This window comes from Cebus imitator, unplaced genomic scaffold (genome assembly GCF_001604975.1).
Source record: "Cebus imitator isolate Cc_AM_T3 unplaced genomic scaffold, Cebus_imitator-1.0 Scaffold221, whole genome shotgun sequence".
In the NCBI taxonomy this organism is placed as follows: domain Eukaryota; kingdom Metazoa; phylum Chordata; class Mammalia; order Primates; family Cebidae; genus Cebus; species Cebus imitator.
This window is the reverse complement of record NW_016107536.1, coordinates 540088-567688: the sequence shown is the minus strand read 5'-3', so window position 1 is coordinate 567688 and position 27601 is coordinate 540088. Positions and strand designations below refer to the sequence as shown.

Below are 27601 nucleotides of genomic sequence, written 5' to 3'. Positions count from 1 at the left end.
AGGAGGCCTCAACCCTGATATGTTTTATGAGGACATCAGAGAGTTCACGAAACAAGAGCTGGGATGGGGGAATGGCAACCAGGCCAGCGGGTTCTGAGGAATGGTTGTTTCCAGGCCAGGATGGGCTGGACCTGCCCATGAAGAACCAGGCCAGGATGAGCACGGAGGCAGATGGGGTACTTGTTCTTCCAGCTGCTGTTTAACCCCTGCTGGGCCCAGGCTGCACCCAGGTTCAAGAAACCTGCCAGGGCTAGGCCACTGCCCTGTCAATGACGAGCCCCTCCCCTCTGTCCTGACAGAACTGGGCACTACCACCTTTCACTCCAGCCACCACCTCTTCCCCCCGCCTCAGGTGACAGGCCTAGAAGACAGGATTGCCAGGAAGAACATAAAAGCAGTCCAACCCTGGGCCACCCTAGGGAAGTCCCTGACCTCACACATGCCCTTCCTTCTAAGGGCCCATGGACAAGGGCTGCCTGGGCATTTGGTAGATTTCAGAAAGTGAGGTGGACCTGAATTCAGCATTTAATAATGACGTGACCTAGACAACTTAATTTCCCAGAGCCTGGCTCTCTCCTTCTGTAAATGGAAACATAACCTGCCACGTGAGGCTTAGGCAAGGAAACACACGGGGACCCCCCGCCCCCGGTGCCCTGCTCACCCCTCAGCAGCTGCTGAGAAACGGGGCTTCCTTTCTTGGCAGAGTGGCCACGCCTGGACTGTGTCACCACTGCCACCCCACAGGGACCCGCAAGCCCCAGGACTATAAAGCCTTGTCCAAGCCTGGGCACAGTGGCTCATGCTTGTAATCTCAGCACTTTGGGAGGCTGAGGTGGGTGAATCACCTGTCAGGAGTTCGAGACCACCCTGGCCAACATGGTGAAATCCTGTCTCTACCACAAATATAAAAATTAGCCAGGCGTGGTGGCACAACTCTGTAATCCCAGCTACTCAGGAGGCTGAGGTGGGAGAATTGCTTGAACCCAGGAGGCAGAAGCTGCAGTGAGTCAAGATCACACCACTGCACTCCATCCAGCCTGGGCAACAGAGCGAGACTCCGTCTCAATAAATAAATAAATAAATAAATAAATCAACCTTGTTCAAGAGTAGTTTTGGCTGGCTGTGCCCCACCACTCCCAGCTTCCCACAATGGATTGCTCAAGAGCCTGAGCCCAAAGAGGAAAATAAACAAACACGCAGGGCTTCAGTGTAAAAATGGAGCACGCAGACGGAAAGCAGCAGAATACTCAGAAATGTCTTCTAGCCCAGCGACCCCACGGTGGCAGCTCGAGTCAAAACAGCCTGCAAACAAGGCACATTCAGTCCCCCGTCTCCCTGCGACCAGGGCCCAGCATTTTTTATCACACAACTGCCCAATCCTGGTGGCTGCCCAGCCTGCTTGACACCGAGGGCCGAGATCTTTGGAGGTAACAATGGTGTTTTTCCACCCTGCTCTTACACGCACACCTGTCCCAGGCGTCTCCCAGCCCAGCCACCCGAAGAAGGAGTTCCCATCTTCCTCAACAAGAGGCACCTCCCACCCCAAGGAAAAGCCCTCAGACACAAGGTCTCTGGTATGCAGGTTTATTTTACATTCTCTTCCAGAGGGGACTTGGCGCTGGGGGAGAGCTGGTAGGCAGGGGCAGCACACAGCAGTCTCCCTGAGGAACATCTGAGCCAGGCCAGTGGTGCCCGGCCCCACAGTGCAGGGAGATATGCCAGGCCCAGGCCCAGGACTTGGCAGCCTGTGGGAAGAGGTGGCCTTGGGGCCAGAGCTCTCGTCAGGCCTGGATTGCTAAGAAGGTGCTGGGACTGTGTCTCGCCTTGCTCCGCTCCTGGCACCAGCTGGAGGCCAGAAGGCAGAGGGTGGCCGGCAAGCTGGGGTGCGTGGGAGGAACCCCAGAAGGCGGAGGTGGCCTTTGGTCTCTAGGAGGCTAGGAAGCTGGTCCTGGTTAGAGGAACCCCGTGGGGGCGAAGCGGGGAGCTGGTCCCTGTTAAAGGAAACGCTGGAGCAGGATGGGGGTTGGGGGCTTGGGGTCTGGTCTCAATAAGGCCTGGAAATGGTCTCCACTTCAAAGCAGACCTCTGTATTTGGGGAGTAGGGTGAGGAGGAAATGAAAGGGCTGTGGGAGGAATGCCTGTGAGTCGTGGGTGGGAATCAGTCCAGGGGGCTTCGAGGGGGGTCCGCGGGAAAAGCTGCAGGGGTTATCTGCAGATGCCAGGAGCTCAGGTCCTGGGGAAGGAGGATGTGGGGGGTTCTCTCCCTCCCACGAGTGCTACGGCTCCCCACCCCGTCCTGGTTGGCTCCAAGTTGCCATGGAGACCACTCACACCGGGGCAACGTAATTTCCAGGGAACGTTCCAAATTTCTGGGTCCTCCGGGAGACACCTGAAAGAGGAAAGGCAGGAAGAGCGTTCCCCACTCTCCTCTTTAACTGGGATGCAGGGGCGAAGGCCTGCCCCCTGCCGGCAGTGCCCAGAACTGCAGGGAGAGCTCCTCTCCCACGGAGGGGATTGGATTTGCTCTCCTCCTTCCTGCCCCCTAGCGGCAAAAGCTTAGATGAGCAAAGCTACACTTCCCATACTCAACAACCAAAGAATCCGAGCAATAAACAGATGTGCACCACTCTGCACACAGCACGGAGTCACTCCACCCTTCCTCCGCAAAGTGAGGACGCAAGAGGAGGAATCACATAGAGCACCCTCACTTAGAGATGGGTGGGAAGGCCTAAGAGAAGGCTGAGTGAATTGCCCAAGAGCCCCTGATGCTTAGGAGTAGGCTTGGGACTCCGATCCAGGCCTCTGGTCAGCTACAGTCCCACAGAAACTCGTGTCCTGGAGAGGAGGAGGGGGAACCCTAGCGGGCAGCTCATCTCTGGGAGCCTGGCACCAGGTGCTTCCGCAAAGCCAGCACTTCTGCTGGCTGCCTTCCTTCATGCCCTGAAGAGGGGAAGGCCCTGGAGGGAACTGGCACCAGCCCAGGGTCACTGGTGGAGTCACTAGGGACCCAGGCCAGGGTTCCTGACCTTCAGAGCCCTGCCCCTTTCCCCTGCACACCCCTGCCTCTGGAGCAGTCCCGAAGGAGAGCTCCTGGTGGAAACGACCAGGGCTGACACCTGTGTATCCCTACCCCCCAGCTGGCTCCTCCAGCCTGGGAGGACGGGGAGTGGAGAAATATAGGAATACAGAAACATCATAAATATTATATTTCCATATATAGAAAAAGAGGAATATAAACTGAAATGAATGTCACTCTTGACCTTGGGTAAATGGATGATCCCTGGCCTCCCCTTCCAGACTGGCACCCTGACTTCCTTGGGGGCAGCCCATGCTCGTCCCACCGCCACCCTCTTCCTCTGCCCCGAGTACCTCCCTTTCCTCTCAGTTTCCCCAAATCCTTCCCCTGCCCTTCCAGGCCCAGCTCCCTCGTTTCCTCCAGGAATCCTTCCCTGACCTGCACTACCTAAAATGGTCACCACTCGCCACATGTGGCTGCTGGGCACTTGAGATATGCCCGTGAATTTTTAAAACTGAATTTTTAATTTATCTCATCTGAACTACAAGTAAACAGCTGCATAGGCCAGGGGTGGCCATACCGGAGGGCGCACAGGTGTTACCCATTCCTCTCTAAGCACTTCTGGCTCATAACACAAAAGTGGTGCTTTTTCTTCCTGCCTGCAGAGGGTTGCAAAACTTTATTAGAATTTGTAAAAAAAAATTCCAAAGCAAAAGTGTATCAAGTAAATCTGAATGCACCAAGCACCGCCTCCCTCCCTGCCCCACCACCAGAAGGTAGGGGCTGTTCACAGGCTAGTGCATAATGGTCCTGGGTGGGTCAGGAGACTGGCCGGCAGCTGTACTGGGACCAGATCAGGAAGGGTGGGCTGCAAGGTCAAGCAGCTGCCCAAGCAGTTCCCCAGACCCTGAGGCCTCAAAGCCTGCTTTGGCCTGGGGCGGGGAGCTTCTGGCCATTCACTTCTGTCTGGGGACAGCCCATCCTTTGAAGATGAGGCCTGCACAGGGCCTGCCCACTCTGGAGAAAGAGGCCCTGTGAAGCCTGGTGTGTTGGTCACCTTGATCCAGGCCAAGGCTGACCTGAGGCTTCCTGCATTAGCCTTGGTCAGAGCTGCCCTTGGGTCGGTCCTGAGGGGCTGGGAATTCTCCACTCCCTCGTCCTCCCAGGTTGGAGAAGCCAGCTGGGGGTGGGGGATACACAGGTATCAGCTCTGGTCCTTTCCACCAGGAGCTCTCCTGAGGGCTGCTCCGGAGGCAGGGGTGTGCAGGGGGAAGGGGCGGGGCTCTGGAGGTCAGTGACCCTGGCCTGGGTCCCCAGTGACTCCATCAGTGACCCTGGGCTGGTGCCAGTTTCCTCCTGGGCCTCGCCCTCTTCAGGGAGTGAAGGAAGGCAGTCAGCAGAAGTGCTAACTTTGGGGAAGCACCGGGTGCCAGGCCCCCCCAGTAACCCCATCAGAAGCTGGGTGGAGAGGGTTGGCCATGAATCTTTGCTGAAGCAGCACGGGGAGGCAGCAGCACCCCACCCACATCCCCTGCAGCCCTGAGATGCGCCCGGGGCGCCCACACACCCACAAACCAGCCGTCGTCACACTGCTGCATGACGTCCACCCTGTCCCCCTCGCGCAGCTCCAGCTCATCTTCGTTCTGGGGCCTGTACTGGTACATTGCCCGGTACCTGCAAGAAGCGTTGTCATGGCAACCAGAGAATGGGCCCAGGGGCTCTAACCCCAAGTGTTGCCACTTTCCGTGAATACCCCAGGGTCCCTTCATACTCTCACTAGCCCCTGACCCAGCTCCTCGGAGCGACTCTGCCTGGGCTGGGTGTGATCTTGCCCAGGCCGGCCTCCTGTCCTCTGAGCCCTGAGCCACCAAATCCTCACCTCCTCTGAGCACCTGGTGCCTTCCCGTCCATTGTACCAGTTCCACACTTCACTTATACACCCATTGACCTCAGAGCTAGAAACCCAATCAAGAGACTGAGGCCACGAGGCCATATAGCTGCTAGGAGGGGCTGGGAACAGCACGGACCAGCGCCTCCTCCCTGCCCCAAATCACCATAAACTCTTTGAGGACAAGGGCTACCTGGTAGAAGTTTCCCACATCCGCAGGTGGGGACTAGGGGAGGATGGAATACGCGGCATTGCCTGCGTCACCCCCCACGCCTGACCAAGCGCCCTCAATGGTACTCACGGGGTCCAGTGTATCTGAGGGGTGTTAGGGGAGGAGGTTCCCAGGTCCAGGGGATGGCTGGTACCTCGAGGCTGGGACAGAGCTGGCCCAGGGGTGCCAAGATTCTGGGGCTTGACAGGAGGAAAGGGACGTCAGAGGGAGGAAGATGATAGGTACATCTAAGTCTGAGGGAGGAGGCCCAAAAATGTGTCTTCCCACTCCACCTGCCAGCACACCTTACACACAGCCTTATTTTGGCCCCCAAATCCCCAGGGCACAGGGACACCTGCTGTGACTGTTTCATTTCATAGGGGCCAGAAAGCTGAGGCCCAAGTAGGGTGAGTGGCTGGGTTTCTGGACTCCAGCACAGATGGACCAGGAACCCCCAGGGGCAGGAGCCTGGGCCGGCTTTGGGATTTCGCCCAGAGCTCCGTGGGCTACAGCTGGGTGGGCTGAGGCCCCCAGGCCAGGGTGGGGCTGCCGCGTCAGCTTCTGCTACCCCACTACACTGTCCCAGTGCTGTCTGGGAAGGATCCCTAAGAGTGGGTGAGTCATGGGGGTGGGGTCGGGCGGTGGGGAGCAGGTGGGCTCTCTGGTGGAGGCAGGCTACCTCACCTGGGTCTGTGGCCTGGGCTCCTGGGTGGGGACGGAGAAGCCAGTGCGGCGGGGAGAGGTCCACCCCCCCCAGTTGGGGGGGTCAGTTGGGTTGCGCGGTGCTGAGGGGGAGCTGGGTTGACGGGCCGAACGGGCAGCAGCGGTCAGACGGGGAGATGCGGGGAGCTGGTGGCCGTCGTCACAGAGCCGGAGCCGGGGTTCGCGAGACACCTGCACGTAGCTGGCGGGGAATATGCCCTGGCGCCCCGTGCCCGCGATGCGGCCCTCGTACCAGTTCTCGTTCACCTTGCGGACCAGGCAGATATGCTCTCCCTGGTGGGGGGGGGTGTCAGCATCTGTGGTGCCTTTCTGGTGCCATGCACCCATGGGTGCCTTATCTGGGCTGTCTCATTCCAGCCTAACATCTTGGACACACGAGGGATCAGGGTCGCAGGGGGCCAGCAGGTTACTCGAGTTACACGGTAAGAGCAGGAGCCAGGAGCCAAGCCCAGGCTGCCCAGGTAAGGCTGAGGCTGAGATCGGGTGTGCATTCCCCCTCGGGGCTCACTGCAAAGTCCCTTCCCAGAGCACCGACCACAGGTGAGCCTGTGGCTAATGCAGATGCAAAGCCAGCTCCACCAGGCCAAGCCGTGTGGCCTCAGGCAGGCTGATCTGCCTCTCTGAGCCTTGCTTTCTCCTATGTTAAGTGAAAATAACCATATTGTCACTATGAGGTGTGAACGAGATCAACAGTCCACTCCTTAAACGTGCTGGACAGGAGCTACCACGACTGCATTTCTGCCTCACACTGCAGGACCCTGTGATGAGTGTGTCCAAAACACTCCCCAGGACAGGCAGGGAGTCCTCAAGCCCACAGGCTGGCTGACGTTAGGTAGAACCACCCCCTGGGAGGGTGACCTCCAGCCCTTACCTTCCCCTTCCCTCTCCTGCCCCCACCTCTCTCCAACCAACCACCTTTGTCCCCCGTTGTCCCTGGGGCCAGCTCTTCTGGGCGACATTCATTATGGTCTGGCTTGGTTGATTTCAGGGGCATGGTCGCTGCTCCCAAAATCAACCAAAGACGAACCACTTCCCTGCTTTCTAGAACAGCATTTTTCAAACTTGTTTCACCACAATATATAGTTAAAAATGTTTTAATAACAGCCCAGAATACATATATATGAGCGCTCACAGAACTGCCAACAGTATGATAAAGTGCTTTCTGCCCGCAATGCGTGCTCACATTTCTATCTATGCCTTTAAAAATGCTGAGTATGATTCCCTGCAACCTGCAGCTGAAAAAAATATATAACTCTGGAAGTTTATGATGATGTTTTTAAAATGGCCCAAAATTACTTGAGAGGCTGGGGAAGGGGCAGGAGGATCACTTGAGCCCAGGAGTTCAAGGCCAGCCTGGGCAACATAGTGAGATGCTGTCTCAAAAAAAAAAAAAAAAAAAGATTACACTAAAGGAAGCATAATGAAAGAGACTGGGGAAAACTCAGAAATCCTGGGTGAAGCGTGGTACGTCAGACTCTTTTTAAAAAAAGTCATGGGTGGCTCATGCCTGTAATCCCAGCACTTTGGGAGGTTGAGGCAGGTGGATCACAAGGTTAGGAGTTTGACACCAGCCTAACCAACATGGTGAAACCCCATCTCTACTAAAAATACAAAAATTAGCCAGGCGTGGTGGCGCATGCCTGTAATCCCTGCTACTTGGGAGGCTGAGGCAGGAGAATCCCTTAAACTGGGGAGGCGGAGGTTGCAGTGAGCTGAGATCATGCCATTGCACTCCAGCCTGGGTGACAGAGCGAGACTCGGTCTTAAAAAAAAAAAAAGGTGTTTTTAGTGCACACATTTACCTATGTCTTTGCCTGCCCTCACCCACCCCACCGTCTCCTGCCTGGCCCACCTTTCGGAAGGACAGCTCCACCTCCAGGTCCCCCTTGAAGGTGTACTGGGCCACGGCCTCTCCATACTCCAGCACCTGGTAGGTTGGGGGCTTGATGGGCTTGGGGATCTCATCTGCGGGCAGCACCTGCATGAAGAAAGGTCGTGAGGAAGATTTGGCTTGGGGAGCAACAGAACCCAGACAGGAGCTTCCTGTGAAACAGCAAAGGTGGACCTGCTCCCGGGCAGAGGAAAGATATCAACACCAGACACAAGCCCTGGGGGCAGCCAGGGGTAGACACAGCCAAGGAGAGCTAGAGGATGCGCAGGACTCCAGGAAGGCTCCCTGGCGGAAGAATTTTCTATAGGGGTGTGTGGAGTAGGCATTACAGGAATGAAAAACACCAAGAGAAAAGATGTAAGCCAGTCCCGTCGCAGAGGTTAAGTTGCCCACAGAAGACAATGAGGCATACGAAGCAGCTGGCAGCACCTGGGGAGCTGTTCCCAAACAGAGGGTCCACCCTTTTCTCACTGCTGAGAACTAGGTGACCCCGGGTTCCAGGGTCTTGGTTCCTCCTCCCCATCTACCCCAGCAGGCACCCAGAATCCTCCTGTTCTCTTTGCTTCATTCTGCCCATAAAAATCAAGCAGCAGGCTAGGTGTGGTAGCTCACACCTGTAATCCCAGCACTTTGGGAGGTCGAGGCAGGTGGATCACGAGGTCAGGAGTTCAAGACCAACCTGACCAACACGGTGAAACCCTGTCTCTACTAAAAATATAAAAATCAGCCAGGTGTGATGGCACCCGCCTGTAGTCCCAGCTACTGAGGAGGCTGAGGCAGGAGAATTGCCTGAACCCAGGAGGCGGAGGTTGCTGTGAGCCGAGATCGCGCCACTGCACTCCAGCCTGGGAGACAGAGCAAGACTACAGCTCTCAAAAAAAAAAAAAAGGACATCACTATGGATTTTACTGACATTAAAAGGAGAGTAAGAGATTATTATGAACACCTTTATGCCAGTAATTTGGATGCCTTCACATACCTTAAAAGTCACAAATAGCAAAAATAACCTGTCACTCTTTATCTGTCAAGCCCAGAACCTGTCACTGGAATCAAAAGACCTGGATTCAGATTCTGGATCTTTTTCTTAATAACTTGTCTCTGAACCTTGGCAACCCATCTGTAAAACAGAAATAATCTATCACTCTTCGGGCAGTGAGAAGGACCTGAAAGAGGCTGTGTGTGTGTATGTGATTTAGAAACTGTAGCACACTTCCCACTCCTGCTAGTTGCCATCAGGATCATTCCCAAAGACAGCCTTAGAAAGATGGATCTGAGGCCGGGTGCGGTGGCTCACGCCTATAATCCTAGCACTTTGGGAGGCCGAGGCGGGTGGATCACGAGGTCAAGAGATCGAGACCATCCTGGTCAACACGGTGAAACCTCGTCTCTACTAAAAATACAAAAATTAGCTGGGCATGATGGTGCGTGCCTGTAGTCCCAGCTACTCGGGAGGCTGAGGCAGGAGAATTGCTTGAACCCAGGAGGCAGAGGTTGTGGTGAGCTGAGATCACACCATTGCACTCCAGTCTGGGCAACAACAGCGAAACTCCGTCTCAAAAAAAAAAAAAAAGAAAGAAAGATGGATCTGAGTGCGGATGGGATGGTTGAGTATCGGGCTGCCTGGTCCTGCCCTGGGCTGGCTCCACCCTCATTCAGCAAACACTTCCTGGGGTCATGCAGAGCACTGGGCCACACCCTGTGGGGGCCAAGCACAATCCCGCCCAGCCCCTCACAGTTTTTTGCCTTAGGAAACCCGAGGTTTGCAGTATGTGTCTCCCAACCCCTGCACCCTCCCAGCCAGGCCCTGCTTGCTCCTGTGTCTCCTGCTCACCTCCACATAATTAGCAGGGAAGATGCCCAGGCGGCCATGGTGCTCTCCCTCCAGCCAGTTCCTGTCCACCTCTTTGTGGATGTAGACAATGTCACCCTTCTGCAGAGTCAGCTCCCTGCAGGCCAGGGAGGACCCACACGGTAAGCTGAGGCCTCCCAAGCCTCCTTCCCTTCAGACCCTTCCCAGTACACCCCAGTCCTCTCCACCCCCGGGGGATGTCCACTGCAGCCCCGCCTCCCTCCCCATAACCCTCTGGATGGCAGAGCCTGCCTTGGGTGGAAGTGGACAGGGAGGAAGCACTTACTTGGGGGACTGCGCCTGGAAGTCATACTTGAGCCTGGCGGCCTTCTTCTAGGCAGGAGAGAGGACAGAGTGGGCCACCTCAGTCGGGCGGGTGGCAGTTCCAGGGCCACTCCAGGTCCCCCGCACCCTGACTCCTCCTTACCTTCTTCTCTTCCCTCCTGGCTGGGCTGCCCCCTCCGTCAGAGGCACTAGGTTCTGTGGAGAAGCACAGCCTCAGCCTGGAGAGGCCATGCCTGGGGCATATGGTTGGGATGGGGTTGCCCCCCACCTAGGGCAGGCACCAGCAGAAGCAAGGGGCTCTGTGACCCGCCACCCCTGGGGCACCAGCATGCCTGGTGGGTGGGCATCTCCATGAGAAAGAGAGCAGGGCTGGGTCCTTACCTCGGGCTGAGGAAGGGTAGACAAAGTCCCTCTGACCTAAGAAGGGGCTTCCTCCATCAGCCATTCTGTGGGGGCTCAGGGACCGGGCGGAACCCACGTAAGGTGCATGCGGGGAGCTGGGGCTCCAGGCTGAGGCCGGGCTGTGTGGAGCACAGAGAGTGAGCCTCCCGCCTGGGGCTCCGCGCCCCACCCTGCTCACTCCTAGACTGCTCTGACCCCCACCACCCCCATCCCTGCCGCCTCCTCCGAGGGCGTCTCCCGGGTCATGGGCTCTCCACAGGATGTCCTACTTCCCTAGTCGGTGCGCCGGGAAGGGTGAGGCCCGACAGGGCCGGGCGGGAGTGCAAGACTCCGCTCGGGACCAGCTACCCTCGGCGTTTCGGGGACAGCACCCCGCGGAAAGTGGCTCTGCAGTCCCCTCCGGCCACTGGGCTCTGCGGGTCCCTCCTCCCCGGGCTGGGCCCCACGATCGCCCCCGCCCGCCCCGCCCGGCTGCGCCACGTTCCCTCCCGCCCGGCCGGGGAAGCCCCTTCTCTCCTCCCGCGTCTCCCTCTCACCCGGCCGGGGGCCGCTGCTCTGGGGCTGGTCGAGGCGCTGGCAAGCTCTGCGCGGGTAGACAGCGCGATCAGGGCCCGCGACCCTGGGGACCCAGCAGCAGCCGAGGCCGCTGCCTCCGGAAAAGTTTGCAGCTCGGGAGAGGAGGAGGCGGGCGGGACGCGGGGTCCTAGAGGCGCCCGCGCGGCCGATCCCGGAGCGGGGCGGGAAAGAGGGGAAGGGGCGGGGGTCCCGAAGCTGAGGTCGGGGGCGGGACGGGGTGGGTGCCCGGGCGTCGGGCTGACGTGGAGTCCACCTGGAAGGGCTCCTCCGGGTCACTTGCAAAAGTCAACGCCCTGTATTCTTTGGAGGAGCCAGCCACCAGCGCCCTGGAGGGCCCGAGGCCGGTGCGCGCTGCTGGAGGCCGAACCTCGGCTGCCCGCCCTCTGCCCAGCCCAGCCGCCGAGGCTCCCCGCCCGCCCCGACTCTGCGGTCCACAGCGCGCCCGGGAGTGAACCCTGGGGGCTGGTACCTTGGGGGACGGCAGTCGGGTCTCGATTGCCCGCAGGTCCTTGTCCAGCTCGGCACTCAGCTTGGCCAGCTCTCTCTCCAGCAGCACCTGCGGGCGGGGAGAGAATGGGCAGTGAGGGGCAGCGCACGGTGCGGGGGTGGGGGCGGCGGCCAGTGGTCAAAGATCGGCTGTGAGAAGCAAGGCCGGCGCCCCGGGCTGGAGTAAGGGCAGGCCTCAGCGCGGGGGCTGGGCTCCTGCCGGGAGGTGTGGCCCAGGGTGCCAGGAGGGCATCCTCACAGCGGCCTCTCACCTGCCCTGCACGCCCCAGGAGTGCCTTCGCTTCCTGATCCCAGGATCCCTAGTCCTACCAGTTTCTGTCAAGTTATGCCTCTTTTCTGGCACCAATGGGGCTCCCCATTTCCTCTCTCATCTTCTCCCATCCCCCAAGGCCTGGCTTGACTGTGTCCATCCAGACTCCCCTGTCACCCCAGGGGCCGGAGCCTCCACCCTTATGCTGCTGCCTCCCAGCCTCTGCTAGGGATCTCGGCCGGCCGGGTCAGGCCCTCCAAGCTTCTCAGAGTCCAGCTCCATCTTCAAGAATACTTCCTGACAATCCAGCGCACACTGACCACTTCCTTCTCTGCTGCTGCTGTGGCCAACACATATTTATTTAACACATGTTTATTGAGCACCTACTTTATGCTAGCCACTGCTGGAGTGCTGGGATTACAGAGGTAAACCATATGGGACTGGAGAGAGGGCCCTTGGTTCATGGCCAATGCCCATGGTCATTGGGGCCCTGGAAACCCAAATCTCCCTGGTTTATCCCTGACATGGCTGTCCCCAGCACCCTCAGCACTCACCTCAATGGGCTGGGAGGGCTTCTCACCAGGGTCGTCCACCAGTGGTTTCTTGGGCTGGAGGGTAGGAAGCGTGTGTCAGAGCAGGTGAACTCACTTTCCAAAATGTGTCAGCTGAGGGTGTGCGCACACAGAGAGCCAGCCGCACTCACCCTCTGCCCAGTCTCTAGTTCTTGCAGAAACTGGTTCCAGGACTCTTCAGTCCAGATACTGTCTACTTTTTCTCGGCGTCTGGGCACCTGCGTGGAGGTGAGTGGGTATCAGCTTGTGTAGAGGGCTACTGGAACACTGGTCAGGCTCAAAATGCAGGCTTGCAGGCCCTGGCCCTTCTCCTGGGCCCACAGCATCCTCCGAGGGATTCAAACGGAAAGGGCAGTGCAGCAAGGGGCTCGGCCATACAGCATACAGCTGGGGCCGACCAGGGAACGTGCTGGCCAGCTACCTGATTTGGGGGCTGCAGCACCGTGGAGAATGCTCCAGGTCTGTAGCTGAAGGTGCTTCTAGGTAACTCTTCAGAGTGGTCCCAGCTTCCTCTGAAGAAAGGGAACAACATCTCTTCAGCTTCCTTTTAGGGAAACTGAGGCAGAAGTGACCACACAGCCCTCTCGCCCTGCCCTTGTCTCTGCTGTGGGGTCTACTCTGCCTCTGACCGCTCCTGCCTTTATTCTGGAAGCAAGGTTAAACTGTGGAAGCTTAAATTCCAGCCCCATTGCTTAGCGGCGGCGTGACCTTTGAACAAGTTACCGAATTCTTAGAGCCTCAGGCTCCAAACCTGTAATATAGGAATAATTTGGTGAGAGAACAGGTGTGCGGTGCTCAGGAGAGAGCCTCACACATACATGTGCTCCAGGAGTGACCCAAGCCTTTCCCACTGGCCTTTTTGCTCAAGTATCCTGCATGTGCCTTTGGTCTGACCCCATGACTGTGGCTATGTGCATCTGTGCAGTTTGAAGAAGCTGATCTTTCTGCGTGCTGTGGCTGAGTGATCTTACACCCATGTGCCGGGAAAACCAGAGGCAGCCCTGCCCTGCAGCTCCGGGCAAGTTATTTCTGCTCTCTGGGCCTAGTTCCATGAGGGTGCCAGCTTCAGTGACTCCATCTGTGAAACCACCCCAGCCACTGCAGTACAGCATGGCCACATCTGCCTTAGCTCCCCTCCAGGGCCACTTCCTGGCTGGCTTACGTGGAATGTTCCAGCCTCTGTTTGAAGGTTTCCCCCGAGAGGAACCGCTGCATCATGCTTATCAAACTATACAATGTCTGACTGAGGTTGGGATTTGTTGGCTGTAATTATGACTCCACTCTGATTTTGGTAATAATAAAAGTGACCGTGAGAATGGCATGTGTCATTCCTAACCTGAGGAAGCTGTAATCATAATTAAGCCTGTATATTACTAATGTTTGTGCAGACTTGCTATGTGTGAAGCATGATGCATGATATATACATGATCACACTGAGCCCTCGTACCCTTCTAGGGTCCCCACTTAAAAGATGGAGACACAGGCCGGGTGCAGCAGCTCAAATCCCAGCATTTGGGGAGGCTGAGGTGGGTGAATCACCGGAGGTCAGAATTTGGAGACCAGCCTGGCCAACATGGCAAAACTCCATCTCTACTAAAAAAGTACAAAAATTAGACCAGGCAAGGTGGCTCACACCTGTAATCCCAGCACTTGGGAGGCTGAGGCAGGTGGATCACGAGGTCAGGAGATCCAGACCATCCTGGCCAACATGGTGAAACCTCATCCGTACAAAAAATAAATAAATAAATAAAAATACAAAAATAGCAAGGCAGGCCGGGCGCGGTGGCTCAAGCCTGTAATCCCAGCACTTTGGGAGGCCGAGGCGGGTGGATCACGAGGTCAAGAGATCGAGACCATCCTGGTCAACATGGTGAAACCCCGTCTCTACTAAAAATACAAAAAAACATTAGCTGGGCATGGTGGTGCGTGCCTGTAATCTCAGCTACGTGGAAGGCTGAGGCAGGAGAATTGCCTGAACCCGGGAGGCGGAGGTTGCGGTGAGCCGAGATCGCGCCATTGCACTCCAGCCTGGGTAACAAGAGCGAAACTCTGTCTCAAAAAAAAAAAAAAAAAATAGCAAGGCATGGTGGCATGTGCCTGTAGCCCCAGCTACTTGGGAGGCTGAAGTGGGAGAATCCCTTGAACCTGGGAGGCGGAAGTTGCAGTGAGCCGAGATCGCACCACTGAACTCCAGCCTGGGTGATAGAGCAAGACTCTGTCTCAAAAAGAAAAAAAATACGGGGACACAGAGGCTCATATTGGGTGAGGTGCCCACAGTCACATGGCTAGTGGGAGTGCACAGGCTTAAACCCAAAACTCTGCGTCCAAATCTTGAGCCCTTTGCATCTAGCTTATGGGTGATGCTCAAACCCACAGGACAGTTTCAGCCATGCTAATGAGGCGAGCCCCTCCCTGCGAGGGGGTAAGATTTTCAAGGATTTAACTCTGAGAACAAAGATCCTGATTCCCACGGTGGTGCTGACCCCGCCAGGGCCCCAGCAGCCCGGCAGGGCCTGTGGTTTGCACAGAGGAAAGGAATGTCACCCTTCATCCCTCCGAGGGGCTCCTCTCTCCGCGGGTATCAGGCGGGAACTTGCGTTCTTCCACATCCCTTGTTTTCTCTCAGGTTTCAAAGTGGATGGCCCTGGGTCCAAGTTCCCCTCAGCAGTTCTGTCCACGGCTGCCTTGGCCGCCCCACGCCCCGACCCGTAGGATCTTTGGGGCAAACAGTTCCTGCTGCTGACCACAAACACATCACGGGTGCTCCTGGCCAGGAGCGGGTGCCAGGTCCACTCCTACCCACCCTTCCCCTTTGGTCCTGCAGGGAAGAGAGTCTACGGGGGTGGTGGAGACTCAGAGATGGGACAGCCCAGAGGGACAGGGAAGCCAGAACCCACTCGTGGCTGCTGCTCCGAGGCTGTGCCGGCTGTGGCCACGAGGGGGCGCCAATCCCATGGGGTCCCACGGGCCGGGCCCCTCCACAGCCTTCGGCCCCGCCCCTCTGCGCTCACCCGCTGGAAGGTGCCGCCGTGCCGGACCTGGGGATAGGTCTTTGCTGGGCTCCTGGATGCCTGGGGTCTGCAGAGGAGGTACACGAGGAAACCATTGAAAATGGGAGGAGACAGCCGGGACTGGGCTGAGGGTGCCTGGGTAATTATTTAGGATTTCAGCACTACCCCCTCGCTCCTGGGTGGCTCGTGGGGACAGGGTGGTTGGTGCTCAGGAACACTGAACGTGTGTGCGTTGCCCCGGAGCTTTACGATGTTTACTAAATCTTCAAAACAACTCCGGGTAGGTGATGATCTCATGTTATAGATGAGGAAAGGGAGGCCCAGAGAAATCCGGTCAGGGAGTGGCAGAGGGCGCATTCCCCGCGCAGGCTCAGGCTGTTAACTGCCACCTACCGGGGGATTTGGAGTGCTCGGAAATGAGCTATAAAAACCTCTCAGGTTGAACTGAGCCAACTGGAGAGCCCCAAAGCCAGGCGGGGCTGCAGGTCCCAGCCCCAGGAAGGGACGGATGTAGGCACAGGGCTATGGCAGGTGGGTGCCCACATCCCCTCACCTCTGGGCGGCTCCTCGAAGGTCCAGTCCAGCTGCAGGTCTGCAGGAGCAGAAAGGACCAGGTCATGGGACAGGGCAGAAAGCGAGGGCAGGGTTCCCTGGGAGGCAACCTCAGCCGCTCCAAGCCTCCCTAGAGCAGGGGGCTGAGGGCTGAGTCAGGGCCTGAAGAATGTCCCAAGGGAGGGAAGGAATTAGAAGGGCGGCTCCCTGGAGGGCTTGAAATGCCTCTGGCAGGCTTGGGGCCTAAGCGAGCCAAGCAGGCGGCCACCTTGCCCAAGCCCTCCTGCTCGTCCCTCCCTGTTCACACAGGCACCCTCTCCTGACCTTGGTGGACCTGCCCTCACCGCTCAGGCTGGGGAAACTCCACTTGCAACCTCTTTCAAACGCTTTCCTTCCCCATTGGCCCAGTCCCACTCTGAGCTCCTCAACGTGCTGGGAATGTCTGTGGCTTCCTGGGAGGAGCTACTGCCGAGCCAACCGACTGCACCCCATGGCACGTGCACGCGCACACACACACACACACACACACACACACACGCTACAACAGCTCCTGCCTAAACGCCAGCCATACCAACCCTCACTGGGCCCTGCGCCCTCCTCCCACTCCTGGATTTGTCTGCTTTCCTCCACAGCAAACTATAGCCAGTGACCACAAGGCCTCACCGTCCCCAATCCCTACTCCCCATCTCCCTAAACAGGCTTTTGAACACTCCCTAAACACTGCCGCCCATCCACCCACTCTTATCAAGGACATCAAGGATGTCCTCTTATCAAGGATGCTGGTGACCTCCACATTGCCAAATCTCATGGTCAGTTTTAAGTCTTCATCTTACTCAACCCATCAGCTACATGTCACCGCTGCTCTCATCCTCCTTTTGAAATTCCCTTTCCGCCTGGCCCTAGGGAGATCTCTCCATTTCTCTCCCGCCTCCCTGGCTCTACCTTCTCAGCTGCCTTTCTGGTTCTGCCTCATCTCTCAAACTCCTGAGCATCCTGGTACGCGGGGCCTCAGTCCTGGGGTCTGTTTGTCTGTCTCCCTTGGTGATCTTGCCTAGTCTTACAGATTGTTGTTTTTCAGAGATGGGGTCATGCTATGCTGCCCAAGCTGGACTTGAATTCCTGGGCTGTCTCAGCCTCCCAAACAGCTGAGACTACAGGTGTGTGCCACCGTACCCAGCTAGTCTTAGGGCTTTTAAAACACCGTCTTTTCCCATGATTCACAATCTTGGCTGCACATAAGAATTACTGGGGAAACTTTAAATCAAAATCTTTTTTAATTTTCTGAGACTGAGTCACCCAGGCTGGAGTGCAGTGGCACAATCTCAGCTCACTGCAACCTCTGCCTCCCAGGTTCAAGTCATTCTCCCGCCTCAGCCTCCTGAGCAGCTGGGATTACAGGTTCATGCCACCCAGCCCAGCTAATTTTTATATTTTTGGTAGAGACAGGGTTTCACCATGTTGGCCAGACTGGTCCCCAAATCTCTTTTGAGTGAGTTCCAGGTATTTCCATCTGCAGTTTTAGACCCTGCCCCATGAACTACAGACTTGGCTATTCAACCGCCTACCCCACCTCTTCACTCAGACGGAAGGTGTGTCTAAAACTGAATGCCTCTTAAACCTGCTTCTCCTGCAGTCTTTTCTGTTCTGACAAATGGCGACTCCAATCTTCAACTTGCTCAAGTTTAAAACAATCCTTGACTCCTCTCTTCCACGGCACACCGAATCCATCGGCAAATTCCAATGACCAAAACGTATTCGGAATCTCGCCCTGTCCCACGAGGCCCACTGTTGTCCCCCTGGTCTAACACACGATTATCTCTGGCCCAGATTAAAGCAAAGTTGTAATGGCCTTTTCTCCCTAGCCCTTACTAGGCAAAGGAACTTGTCCCCCTGCTTCCATCATTCCTTCCCCGCCCTGCAGCGAGAGGCAACCTTTTCAGCCATTACTTGTCAGAGCATGGCACTCTTCCGCTCAGCGGCTCCTCCTCATTTGCACGGTAAAAGCTGAGGTCCTTATAATGGCCCCCACAGCCCCACGTGCCCTGACGCCGCCGTGTCTCTCACTCCATCTCACACTACAGGCTCCTCGCTCCAGGCCAGGCTCTCCTTGCCAGTCCAGAACATGCTTCTACCTCTGGGTCTTCAGAGCTCCCTTTGCTGGAATGCTTCCCCCAGCTCTGCCAGGCCCACTCCTTCACTGCCTCCATGCTCTGATCAAGTGCCATTTACAAGTGGCTGTCCCTGCCCATCCTGGGTGAAGTAGCAGCTTCCCTGCATGGGGCGCTGCCCTAGTCTGGCTTTATTTTTTCACTAGCCCTTTCCACCATCTGCCATGTCAAAGGTGTGTCTGTTTATTGTGCGACTTCCTTTGATCTTTGGTACCTAGAATAGTGCTCTGCATGTGGTACATGCTCAATAGAAGGTCAAGGACTCTCTGAATGGATGAGTGACCTCGCAGCCAGCTTCCAGGCACACCCAGGGGTGGCTGCAGTTTGAGTTGTGGAAGAAAGCCATGCTTCCAGTAAGGGAATGACCACAAGCAGTGCCATTCCAGCCTGGCAGGGAAATCAGAGAGAGATTTCAGGAAAGGAATGGCTTCTCAGTCCCCTCAGAGGACACTGGGGGACAGTGGCTGGTCTGTGTCCTCCTGAGGATGCTCAATAGACTGCTGCTTGCCCCGAGGACAGGGAGGGGACAGCCTATTTTCAGGACTGCTCATTAGAGCCTGGGAGGAGGTAGAGAAGAACCCTTGAGCTGACAAGTCCCCTTTTCTGTCCTGTCTCTCCAAGCCCCACAGGCCAGAATCCACTTTGGCAGGGAGAGGGCTCTGGAAGGGTATCTCACCTGGCATTTTCCGGTGAATCTGCTGGAACATTCTCCGGTACCAGTCTCTGGGGCTGTCAACGCTCTGGGATCAGAAAATGCAAAGTCAGTCCTTACTTATTCCCCCTCCCCGTATCAAGCCACAAAAGCTTTTCCTCAGTGAGACCTTTCTCTGGCCATCCCTGAAGCCCCCGCAGGGGGGCTGGGGAAGGTTTCTCTTATGATCTCTTTCATAACAATGGCTTCATGTAATACATCCTATATAAGTAGGATGTATGACAGGATCTCCACTGAAGTTTACACAATCCTGGTGTTGTGAGATTTGGGGCAATTTACATTTTTTCTCTTTGTTTTTCTTCATGTCCAATGTTTCTACAAAGAACATTTTTCTTTTGGGAGGAGACAGGTTCTTGCTGTGTCATCCAGGCTAGAGTGCAGTGGCATAATCATAGCTCACTGCAGCCTCCAATTCCTGGGCTCAAGCAATCCTCCTGTCCAGCCTCCCGAGTAGGTGGAAGTACCAGCATACGCCACCATGCCTAGCTAATTTTGTTTTATTTTTCCTAGAGACAGGGTCTCACTATGTTGCCCAGGCTGGTCTGGAACTCTTGGTTTCTTTTCTTTTGCTTTTGTTTTTGTTTTTTTGAGATGGAATCTCACTCTGTTGCCCAGGCTGAAGTGCAGTGGTGCTATCTCAGCTCACTGCAACCTCCACCTCCTGGGTTCAAGTGATTCTCCTGCCTCGGCCTCCTGAGCAGCTGGAAATACAGGTGCGTGCCACCATGCCTGGCTAATTTTTTATATTTTTAGTAGAGACGGGGTTTCTCCGTGTTAGCCAGGATGGTCTCCATCTCCTGACCTCGTGATCCACCCACCTCAGCCTCCCTAAGTGCTGGGATGACAGGAGTGAGCCACCACACTTGAGCCAAAAATGACAGTAATCATGGGAGAGTGAGCTGCGTGTTTCTCGTCACCTGCCTCGTCCAAGCCTCAAAACAGCCCTGGGAGGCAGGAAGTGGATGTCGCCAGCTCCAGTTTCCATAGGAGGAAATGGTGCTGGTTCAAAACACAAAGGTAGATGGAAAAGGGCAGGGTATCCCCAGTCCTAAATGGAGCCCTGGATCCTTCCACGCTTGCCACAGTGAGAGACCTTCTCACACAAGACTCACTCACTCATTCGGCCAGTCATTCATTCATTCAACAACCATTTCATGAGCGCAGTGACAGGCCTTGGGGGTATGAAACTAAGAGAGGGTCCCCCCAGGCTCAGCCCTTACTGCAGGGGTTCTCTACCTTTGAGACCCTGATGGGAGTTCCAGATCTGTACCCTGCACAAAAAAGTTGTGCAACTCAGACACACAAAGGTGTCCGTAGCTTTATGAGGTCCACAGCCCCCTGAAGCCCACCATGGCTGACCCCCTGCCTGGTCTGGGGTGGTTTGGGTGTGGCCTTTATTGCCCCACACCCACTCTCAAGTACAGAAGTGGAGCTCCCTGTAGATCCCCGGGCCCCATGTCTCCATGGCCACCAGCCCCGGACTCACGGATCGGGGGGCGATGGGCATGCCGCTCTCATCCACGGGCCCGATTCCCTCGTACTTGACCCAGCGCTTGTCCCGGCGCTTGCTGTCCTTGGTCCATGTGGCTGACCAGTTCTGGGCTTGCTGGCAGGCAGGGGTCTTTGTGCTTCCAGAGGGCTTCGTCCCAGGGCCTGGCCAGGTCTGATACCACGCAGGGTCTGTGGGGTACGTGCAGGAAAGCATTAGCGAAAGGCAGGGGTCCCCACCTGAACCTGTGTGTCCCTTAGCTCCTCAGACCATGGATCTCTGCGGGTTCAAAGTTTCAACATCACCTTGTTTGTTTGAGTGGGTGACTCAGAGCACCACGGGCCTCTGTTTGTTTAAGTGAATTTAGATGGATTTGGTTTTGAGAGTGCTATGCCTGGCCCTACCCCCATCCTTCTTTCCTGGGACTATCCTCAGCGCTTTCAGAATAAGGTCTGGAAATCATTACTTGTAGAGAATGGAGGGGACATCCCAGCTGGGGTGTGGCAGAAAAGAAGATGAGCTGGAGGTGGGGGGACAGACCTGAATTCAGACCCCAGCTCTGCCATGTAATGGCTGCCACGACCTGGGACACATCAGTCACCCTCTCAGTGCCTCAGTTTCCCCTTCTGTAAAACAAGGGTCACCGTGACAAGGATTCAGCGACATCTAGTGTGTGTGACTGTACCCAGCACAGTGCCTGACACACAGTTGAGAGGCTCTCAGTGAAGGTCAGAAGCCCATTCCCCAGACGTGGTTACGACTGAGTCCTCAACTTCCCCAGAACTGCTAGGCCCTGAGTAGCTACGGCACCAGCATAAGGGCTGTGAGGCCAGATGGACAAGGGTGTGAACTACACTCAGCCTCTGTGGCTGAGCATCTCTGCAGATGGGATTCCTCACTGGGAAGCTGTCAATCATCATCACCCCTACTTTCTCAGGCTAGCAAGGGTTTAAATGAGGGGAGCCTTGTAAAGTGTTTTTATAGTGTCCAGCATGCTCTGAGTGTTCCATAATTGTGTGTGTGTGTGTGTGTGTGTTTTCTGAGACAGAGTTTCACTTTTGTCACCCAGGCTGCAGTGCAGTGGCTTGATCTCGTCTCACTGCAACCTCCACCTCCCGGGTTCAAGTGATTCTCCTACCTCAGCCTCCTGGGATTACAGGCACCCACCACAATGCCTGGCTAATTTTTTGTATTTTTCTAGTAAAGACAGGGTTTCATTATGTTGGCCAGGATGGTCTCATACTCCTGACCTTGTGATCCTCCTGCCTCGGCCTCCCAAAGTGCTGGGATTACAGGCATGAGCCACCCAGCCTGGCAACTAATTTTTGTATTTTTAGTAGAGACGGGGTTTTGTCATGTTGGCCAGGCTGGTCTCAAACTCCTGGTGATACACTCACCTCGGCCATCCAGTGTGTGTGTGTTTTAAGTGACAGGGTCTTGCTGTGTCACCCAGGCTGATAGAGACAGGGTCTCGCTATGTTACCCAGGCTGGATTATTATTTGTTAAATAAATAAACTCCTTTACACAGCACCTGCCTCAGGGGAAGGCTCGATAAAGGACGTCACTTTAGGAAAAATGTATTCAGGGCTGGCCTGCACCCAGGAATTCCCAGGACCTCTAGACCGGGACCTAGAGCTGCCTCCCCAGCCTCTTGCTGGGCAGCCTGTTGGGGCTAAATGGGACTGTCTCCAACCCTCCTCAAGCCAACAGATGCTCACATCGCCTCCACCCTTCCATCCCCAGTCCCTGCGGGAGGTCCCCAGGCACAGGGCTCCTGCACACTTCTTTTCCCTGGCACCAGGCTGGAGGGCAGAGGAAGGGATGCGTCAGCTTGCTCTCCCCAGGCGGATGTCTTTTGCAGGGTCAGCAAGCTCCACAGGGAGGGGCTCGTAGTGAGCCCAAAGGCCTCTGAGGAACCTCCTCATGGCCCTGAGACCCCCACTTCCCGATGCTGCCCCTCCCGCTTGACACAGGGCAGTGCCAGATGGCAGGGCCTAGGGAACTGTGACCCTCCGCCCCCTGCATGAGGCTCCTGAGCAGACCTACCTGGGTGCCGGGAAGCATCTTGTCCTGGCATGTAGCAGCCATTGCACACAGTCCTGGGCGCAGGGTCATGGAACTGGAAATTAAGGGTGTTGGAGCCACCATTCCGGATCATGGGCACCTGCAGTGAGGGGCCAGGAGCAGCAGCTCAGGGCCCAGCAGGGTGGGAGGGAGGGATGGCTACTAGGCACAGCCCACACCTCTCAGTGATGGTCCCAGGCCTGCCTGATGTTTTTGTGGGAAACCAGCAACCCCACCCGAGAGCTATCCTCAGCCCTCCCTCCATCCCTTTCATCCTCCTGACCCCACCTGACCTGCTAGCCTCCCGACCAACCGTGGGCTCCCAGGGCACCCTCCTCCCTACTGTCTCACTCACCCGTGTCCCCCGGGATGATGACCGTACGTGGGACTGGAGGTGGCCAGGGATGAAGTCATCCAGGCTGAGCCCAGTGGGGAGGCTTCGGGGTGGGCCCTGCATGCTTGGGTCAAGGTCAGAGGACCCCAGGCGAGCCAGCTGCTCCTCTGCGTGTCCTCTGTGGGAAAGGAGGAAGGAAGGGAAAGCCCTGCTAGGCTGGGCTGCCCTTGCCCTCTTGGCTCGACCCTGGGGTAGGGGAGGAGGGGCCGGCTGTGGGAGGGGGTCAGAACCAGCTGGGTGCGAGCTCAAGGACCCAGGAAACTGGCCACACCAGGCACCCGCCTGCAGGCTGCCCGTGCCTGCCTGCTCCCAGAGGCACAATGGGCCACTTGTTAGGCCCAGGACAGGAGCTCCGGGTGGGAGTGGGGGTGGGGGAGCTTGGGTGAGGAGGAGGGAGGGGAGGGGCGGCTGGCCAGGAGCCCGTGGGGCTCTCCATGCTCAGTGCAGTCGGCTTCCCTACTCCCCCCAGAGGGAAGGCACAGGGAAACTGGGGCAGCTGGCAGAGAGGGGGCCTGGGCACACTGGACCTTGTTTCAGTTCCCTCTGTCTCCCCCAGGCCCTGTGTGGGCATCTCTTGCCCGCAGACACAAGGGATTACTCAGGCCACCCGCCCACTGCCCTCCAGGAAGTGGCCAGCAGGGCCCTCAGCCCGATAAAGCCAAGGGGAGTGGCAGGGTCATTTCCAGCCAGCAAGAGCCACTCTTGCGAGCTCACAGGGAGCACGGGGCCCTTCCTTGGCCTCCTTCACAGAATGAGGACTCGGGAGGGCTCCAGGTGGGTGGAGAGAGAAGCAGTGGGTGAAGGCAAAGCTGAACCTGCTCATGCCCACAGAGGGGTGGTGCTGAGTGCCCTGGGTGTTCGGCATGAGGGCATGTGCGTACGCGCGTGCGCATACACACATGCTGGCTCCACTTTTCCCTGCCCCACCAGGCTGTTTTGTGAATGAAGGGTTTCTCCTGGCAACACCACGCCTGACCGCAGCCAGATTCTTCTGCCCCATGCCAAGGCTGGGGAAGGGGAAGGGAGCCCCAGTCACCCAGGGAATAGAGGAGCAAGAGGGGAGCCCAGAAGGGTAGGTGCAAGAGGACAAAAAGGGGCTCCCAGTTTGGAGTGTCCAAGGGGGCTTTTTGACCCAGAGCACTGCGCTATGGCGTCCATCCCTCCGCAGCTCAGCTGCTGCACTGGACCAGAAACAGCCAGGCTCTGCCACCTCCCAGGACTGGATTGAATCACATTTGCCTGTGCCTGTGGGGTCCTGGGGGGCTCTCAGGGAGGGCTGCAAATGCATCGGGAGGAGCTGTCTGTGCGTGCGTGTGTGTGTATGTGTGTGTGTGTGTGTGTTAGAATCTGGGTGCAGAACTGTGAATATGACTTCTGGAGGGGCCACCGGGGGAACCACATGAGCTACACGGGGGTTCTGGATACAGAGGGATGTCAGCTGAACAGTGGTGGGGGGTGCAGTCATATGAGCAGTGTAAGAGTTGGGGGGCCCAGAGGGGATGATGGTAGAATAAGGCTGGGATGACTCATCCTCTGGACCCAGTTCCTGCCCAGGGCTGGCAAGGGTGCAGCCAAGGCTGGGGGCAGCTCCCTGTCTCTGGTCTGAGTTTGTGGGGACTCTTGACATTTGAGCTGCTGTGACACAGCTCTTCTGTGCCCATGACGGATGGGGGAGTGGGGGAAGTGCAGCGCTGAGGCTGGAGGAGAAGCAGCTCCCCAGCTGGGTCCAATTAGGACTCCCACCAAAGCAAAACATGCAGACACACCCCAGTCCCAGAGCTTCACCTCCCCTTTTGGGGGAAGTTGAGGCAGGGTGGGGTGGAAGTTCCGCAGGCCTGGAGCAGGCTGGCTCCTCTCAGCGTCCCTCCCTGCCCAGCTGATTGCTTCAGGCCAAGTTGCTGCTCAGCAGCCAGGGTCTAGGCCATCAGCTGACAGCGCCTTCCTTCCCTGGCCTCCCCGCCCACCTCGTGCTCAGTAAGAACTGCCCTTTTGGAGGATTGGCAGGGCAGGAGGTCCCCCCACAACCCGTATTCAGGGGTTGCTGACCCTTGGTGCCCCCATCTGCGCCTCCTCAACCCTGCTCCCTGTAACATGTCCCCAGAAACCTCCAGGGAAGGGTGGTCTGAGTTCTCTTGGCAGCCTGGTCAGGAGACTTAGGGAGGACTTCCAAGGAAGAGGGGAGCATTTGGTGACTGCTCCCCCACCTAGCAGAGAGTGGAGGGGCCCTCCCTCCCAGATTTCAGGCCGCTCCTCCAGGCAGGCAGCCAGCCCCAGGAGCAGGAGAGAGGCGGCGGCTCTGCTGGGGTGGGCACTGGCCTTCCTGCTCTGAGCACTGCCCTGGCCGTGGGGGCCTGGCCCTAAGCGCTTTCCCAGGTATTTCTGGGAAGGCCATGTGGACTAGGACAGCTTTTCTTGAATTTCACTTTTTCTGGAATGAGGACTGGGTCGGGGGTACTTTCCACTTCTTCCCAGAGTTTGGGACATGGACCCCAGGGAGGGGCTTAGTGCGGTCCCCTGGGGTTGGGCGCAGGTCCCACCCACCGGCCTCACCTCCTCTCTGCCCCTCTTTCCCGGGACCTACCTTCCCCGGAGAGCAGGTGGCCGGGCCCGACGTCGCCTGGGAGCGCAGGAGCATCCCTGCCCCGCTGCTGCCTGGCGCGAGCGCTCGGGGAGGAAGGGCAGGGAGAAGCGCGGGCCGTCGCAGCCCTCGTGACCGGGTCAGGACTGGCCGGGCCAGGCCGGGCGCCCGAGGAGGAAGAGGGAGGCCGAAGGGGAGCGCGCGCGGGAGGCAGGATCAGGAGAGTAGCGCGGCGGGGCGGGCGGAGTTTGGGTCTCGGATACGGACTGCGAGCTGGGGCTGGGCCGGAGAGGAGGGGCCGTGAGAGTACCCTCTGTCCGTCGGGGCTCGGGGACACTGGTGGCCCCCAGCCGAGGGGGCCGGGCCGGCGGGGAGGCGGCGCCGGGAGGGGCCACCGAGGGTCCCCGGGGAGCCCGCTTTGGTTTCCCAGCTGCCATCCCGGCCCGCACCGCGGTGCTGGCGTCGGGGAGGGGTCGGGCGGGCCGACGCGGGCCACTCAGAGTTTCCAGCGACATTTCCAGAGTGTGGGAAGCGAGCGGCCGCGCTGCAGAGTCAGGACAGAGGGCAGGAGTGGGGAACCGCGGGAGGCGGGGGAGGCGGACAGACCCGGAGCGAGATGAGGGCGCCCCGCGGGCAGAGCGGCCGAGCGGACCAGGGAAGGCCCCGCCGCCCCTCCGCGCTGGGACTGTGTGCCTGCAGCGGCGCGCGACTGGGCGTGTGCAAACAAACACGCGCGCGTGCACTGCAAACGTGCGGACGCTCACACACGTGCAAGCACGGGGAGGAAATTGGACCAAGGGAGCGGCCCACCTGGGCGTGCCGCCCCCCTAAAGAGGATAAGGGCGGGGTCCCTTTGGCGTGGATGGGATTAGGAGGGTCTTGGTGTTCCCAGACACTCTGTTTTGCTCTGCCTGCTTTTCCGCTGTTCTCGCTGCTCTGAGCTGGGTCCCCAGAGCCCCGGCCCTCTGGCTCCCCAACCACTATGGCCATTTCCTCTTCCCCTCTCTGCCCCAAGCCTCTGTGTGGCACACACAGGGCCTGCTTCAGAAAGCGAGGATGCTTAAGGAACACTGATGGACAGTGGGAAACACTTGAGATCCTTTCTGGTGCTTGGGTTGGCTCAGGGATTCCCAAGCCTCAAACCAACCAACCAATAGTTATGATCAACTTTAGATACCAGCTGGGAGCCATCAATGCGAACTGATGAAAACTAATGTCATCTCCTGCATTCCTACTGGGTGTCAGGCTGGTGCCAGAGGCCACCATGAGCTTTGGAGTGTTTTCCAAGCTCTCAGTTCAACTCAAAGGTTGGAAGGAAAGAGAGTGGAGAAAAGAGTAAGCGAGTTTCAGTCCCCATCACCATTACTGCTTTAGTCTTATCTTCTCTCTCCAAGTAAAGAAGCTCGCCCCAGTTGCTGTGAATCAATATCACATGTGAAAGCTGGAGATGTTTGGGTTGAGAAGCTTCAGATGGCCCTGCTGGCCTCCGGCGCCTGCGGGGCTGCTGTGTGGACACAGACATCCGCACCAGCAGCAGTGGGACCACTGGGAGCACATCATAGGGAAGCAGGTCCAAGGCTTCCCAAGAAGATTTTTTACATGATGCCAGGGGTTCCGAGTCTGCCAACCATGGGACATGTGTGTAAAGGCAACCGTTGCACTGAGTGGGAGCTGAGCAAGATGACCTTCAAGACTCCCTCCAAGAACCTCTGACTCTTCAGGAAATCGAAAGAGATGGGTATGCGGGGCACTGCTGTGGAGGACAGCCAAGCAGTGGAGGAACCTGGGACACTTCTTGAGGGCAGGCAGCAGTGCACTGCCTCTCCCCTGAAGCTCAGATACCTCCTTGCCCACCCCAGGCAGCCTCTTCCCTCCCTCAGGGATAAAATAGGTGCCCATTTCCTTAGACACGCATTTTTTCCCACCTGTTAGGGTCCTTGTGACTAAGAAGGACCACATCACTTTCACTTTCTTCCTTCTTCTTCCAAGATGGTGAAGCTGAAGCTCTTCCGACTCCAGGAATCCTGGCCATACCCTCTCACCAGCAGCAAGCTTCTCTTATTCTCTAGGGCTCTGACCTGGACTCCAAGATAAATATTTAGTGTAGAGGGTGCAGCTGAGCTGACAAAGGTCCCCACTTCCTGTTTCTCACACAGGGAGGTGGCAGCCATGGGCAAGGAGCTGGGGACTGACTACCAGTTTCATCCCTATGGGAATTGGGAGTTTAGTAAACAGCTTTGTAGGAGGAGGCGGGGCAGGTCCCACAGGAAACCTGAGCTTTCTTCCTGAGCCGCTTTGACTTCTGCCTGTCTACTTAGGCCTGGACTCTGCTGGGCTTATTTCCTCTCTCAGGTCAGAATCCACCATGTTCCGTGGTGCCCATCTGGCCTCACAGCTGAGAGGATGGGAGACAGACAGTGGGACCACAGGGCAGGGAAAACATAAGGAAATTTGACTGACTC

General features: G+C 57.3%; 1 protein-coding gene across 4 annotated transcripts; it reads right to left on the bottom strand.

Annotated features, from left to right (window-relative positions):
• Positions 1–1571: 1571 nt before the first annotated feature.
• SORBS3 (sorbin and SH3 domain containing 3) lies at positions 1572–25665 on the bottom strand. Of its 4 annotated transcripts, none has more exons than XM_017549688.2 (21): positions 25143–25665; positions 22523–22679; positions 22150–22267; positions 20100–20293; positions 18578–18641; positions 15735–15773; positions 15182–15248; positions 12592–12682; positions 12302–12388; positions 12153–12206; positions 11311–11397; positions 10802–10848; positions 10245–10384; positions 10006–10058; positions 9865–9911; positions 9561–9675; positions 7691–7816; positions 5800–6111; positions 5206–5315; positions 4584–4690; positions 1572–2389 (listed from the first exon to the last, which is right to left on the bottom strand). In XM_017549688.2, exons 2-21 carry the CDS (start codon positions 22622–22624, stop codon positions 2328–2330), a joined length of 2022 nt encoding a protein of 673 aa, XP_017405177.1. In that variant the 5' UTR covers positions 22625–22679; positions 25143–25665; the 3' UTR covers positions 1572–2327. The 4 variants fall into 4 exon arrangements, with proteins under 4 accessions (XP_017405177.1, XP_037602046.1, XP_017405178.1 ...); XM_037746118.1 differs by having other exon boundaries at positions 5206–5309; XM_017549689.2 differs by having other exon boundaries at positions 22150–22222.
• Between the last annotated feature and the right edge of the window lie 1936 nt (positions 25666–27601).